This window comes from Trachymyrmex septentrionalis, unplaced genomic scaffold (genome assembly GCF_001594115.1).
Source record: "Trachymyrmex septentrionalis isolate Tsep2-gDNA-1 unplaced genomic scaffold, Tsep1.0 scaffold2, whole genome shotgun sequence".
In the NCBI taxonomy this organism is placed as follows: Eukaryota; Metazoa; Arthropoda; class Insecta; order Hymenoptera; family Formicidae; genus Trachymyrmex; species Trachymyrmex septentrionalis.
The window spans coordinates 454,303-457,457 of record NW_017305179.1 but is presented as its reverse complement, the minus strand read 5'-3'; the positions used below and the strand labels follow the sequence as shown (position 1 = coordinate 457,457).

Below are 3,155 nucleotides of genomic sequence, written 5' to 3'. Positions count from 1 at the left end.
ATCAAAGTTAGATGTTTTGAATAATACAATATATATTCTTTATTAAATCAATATATTTCAGATATGATTGCGCGCTGATAATTTCCGGATTTTCAAGTCGCTAATAATCCTTACTAAATTAAATTAGAAATTAGAAAAACTATAAAGAACTTTTGCGAAAAATATTACCCATCTGTTATAATATATATTTTTTAATTTATAAGACTTGAGTATTTTTAGTATTTATTATTTTTGTCATTTCTATTCCTTAACATCGAAAGAATATTTCTACCGTATGCAGAATTTATAAACAAGACAAATATTGAAAGATGTTAGAAGTATCAGCGAAAGTTTACAGCGAAAGGTACTTCAAAACGACTGGTTCAATGTCGTTATTTTCTTCGCGATGCACACGGAAACTTGATCCTGTAGAAATCGATACAGAATAACTCGCGCGACGTTCCAGACATTCTTAAACCTAATTTTTCTCTGCTAGAGAAAATCGTCGTTGGATCGTCGCAAAAACGCACGCAAAACGATATTCGTATCGACGACAGTATCTCGCGCGGTCATAAAACGCAAACGGTTTGAGCGATAAAAAGTCAGGCGATAGCCTGTCATTCGTTCCATTTGACGCGACTCATTCGCCGCTCTTATCGGCGAGCTGTCTGATTCTCCAACGCATCGATCAGAACAATTTGTATTCATGACGACGATAATACGCCGCCGAAAACAAGGAGGCGGCAGTTCGGTCCTTTCGTTGTGCGCGAATAAAGAGACCTGGCGGAAACTGCGGCGGAAAACGCGACAACGGAATCTGCACAATGCAGCGTAAATGCTTCGGCCGCCTTTCCGCTCTATTACACGATTTGGTCCTCTATCTGCTCATTATATTTCTGTTCTTTTACATCAGCTGGAGTCCAAACAGAGAGATTTTTTTTTTTCCCGCTGGTGCTGGACTCTTCCTCTGTCCTGATTTAATTTCTCTCTGATTCGAGTCTCATATTTGTATGCAGTTTTGTGCTGATGATTTTTCCGCTCTCAACTAAAACACACAGCTTACAATAAAATGATTTAATCCGATCTCTGTCTCTAATCCGAAAACAGTTCTTGTTTTTAATAATGCTAATACATTCAATTCTGTGCACATTGGCTATTACATTTTATTTTTTTAACACTAGATTACTGTAGAACAAAATAAAGCGCGCGATATTGTTTCTTTAGCGTATATGTTTTTTTACACATTGTTTATATTATATCTTTATATAAAAATTTAAAGGGGAAAAAATCATACGTATACTTTTTTTACGTACGTAATTTTTAACTTGTTTATTTATCACGCTGGCTGCCAAGAGAAGCTTTTGATGCCAAGAACATATAATCTTTGATTAAAGAAATACTTTTAATATTTATAATACAAAATAGATAATTTCACTTGGATTTTATTTTGGTTGCATAATAACTATCTCAAGAGACTCATTTTGACAAGAATATTGTATTGACGTAGCCTATGAATAAAATGTTGCAAGTTCTGGATTTTTCACGCCGTTATGTGATCTTTTTGAGGATTATTATATTTTTGTGCTGTAAGCGAAATATTCATAAAGTACACTCAAATTAATATCCACGCCACAGAAATGCCATTTTGCGAGAAATGTTACTTCGTAAGTCAAGACAAAGCGCTTTGATCCTATGTTTAGAAATGGTATCGTGAAGGTCGCGACCAACGTATGAAGCAAAGGAGATACTTTGCAGTCGCGCTTTGACTATTTTCTACATCAATATCATATATTATAATATTTATAGAAACCTACTTCGTTTTATTTTTATACTTGTTTTCTTTACTACATGCAGTAGTATTTAATTGAAACTAATTTATATGTCATAGATATATTTAAAATTCTTAAATAAAATTCTTTAGATCTAAACTATTTCTCAAAATAATTTTGTTATTGTTTCAGGTATTACGCCATAGTGCATCCAATGAGAGCGCAGTATATATGTACCATAAGCCAAGCTCGTAAGATCGTAATCATAACTTGGATAGCAGCATTTCTACTGGGAATACCCATGACATTTACACAGGTACGGGTGTTTTCAAACTTGTAACTTAACGTTTTAATAAAAACGTTGTTTTTCTTAATTTTTCTCTGTTTTCGTTTAATTTGTTTACATTTTGATAAGTCCGAAATTATAATTACGTTTCAGAAAAAACCGTTTCAAGATTAACGTGAAACAATAAAATTAACATAAAATTAATTGTGAAACAATTGCAATATTCTACTATGTATTTCTATTCGTGATATTTGTAAAAAGCATTTAATTTTCCGTTGTTTATACTTTAAGATTTATATCGCAGTGTAAAGAAAATTTGACTCCGAACTGGAGAAAAAAATATTGTTTTTTTACTTTATTTCAAATAAGCTTGTATTTAAGGAAGATTTATAATTACATAAATTAGACATCAAGTTGTTTGTTCCGTATCTGAAATATTCTTTATTAAAATTCTGATATAAAATTCTTTATTTAAAAAATGTATGCGCAGAAATAATTATCTTAGACATACATCGAAGGGGACACTGCCTGCCTCTGAGCGATTTTTAAATTGAACGTGATTAATCTGAAATGATGTATCTCTCTAATTTTGTACTGACACTTGCCATTACAGCGTGTTACTTTCATACTATCGCAACATGGCACTTCGTAATATTTTACACACGCATGCAATGAATATCGACGAAATCCGAGAATGATACGCCCCGCAGTTGCACGTCCGATAAAGCTGATACACCCCGCTTCGTTCACTTACTTTAATGAACAGTGATTTATCTCAACGTTGAAAAGATAGGAGTTAAATAGGGGAAAATCGAGAAAAGACCGACGTGATTGGATTTTCATCTGGAGAATACTTCTCTCGTAATTTCTAGCATTTTCCTAGATAAATATTCGATGCGTTCGTCTTTTTTATTTGAACGTTCTCAGAATCATCGAATTGAAAACATTGTTGTTGGTATTCTGCACTATATTTAACGTAGTTGTATAATGTATAGACTTCAGATACGCTACATTTAACTTGATTTCAAATTTTAGTTGTCTGAAATGAAAATTCGTGCAACGTTGCCTCGAATTGATCCACGTGAGTTAAATATGGAATATCAACAACATCTTAAATTTCA

The 3,155-nt window shown here is 32.8% G+C and overlaps 1 protein-coding gene across 4 annotated transcripts in view; it reads left to right on the top strand.

Moving 5' to 3' along the window:
* Positions 1-3,155, top strand: part of LOC108747545 (pyroglutamylated RFamide peptide receptor-like) — an 82,436-nt gene that overhangs the window by 62,532 nt on the left and 16,749 nt on the right. For all 4 annotated transcript variants that reach the window (XR_001939253.1, XM_018485108.1, XM_018485105.1 and 1 more), the window contains exon 5: positions 1,941-2,064. Coding sequence is in view for 3 of the 4 variants with exons in the window: in XM_018485108.1 (XP_018340610.1) it covers positions 1,941-2,064 (124 nt within the window). In the remaining variant the exon portion in view is untranslated. The remainder of the gene's footprint in view (positions 1-1,940; positions 2,065-3,155) is intronic.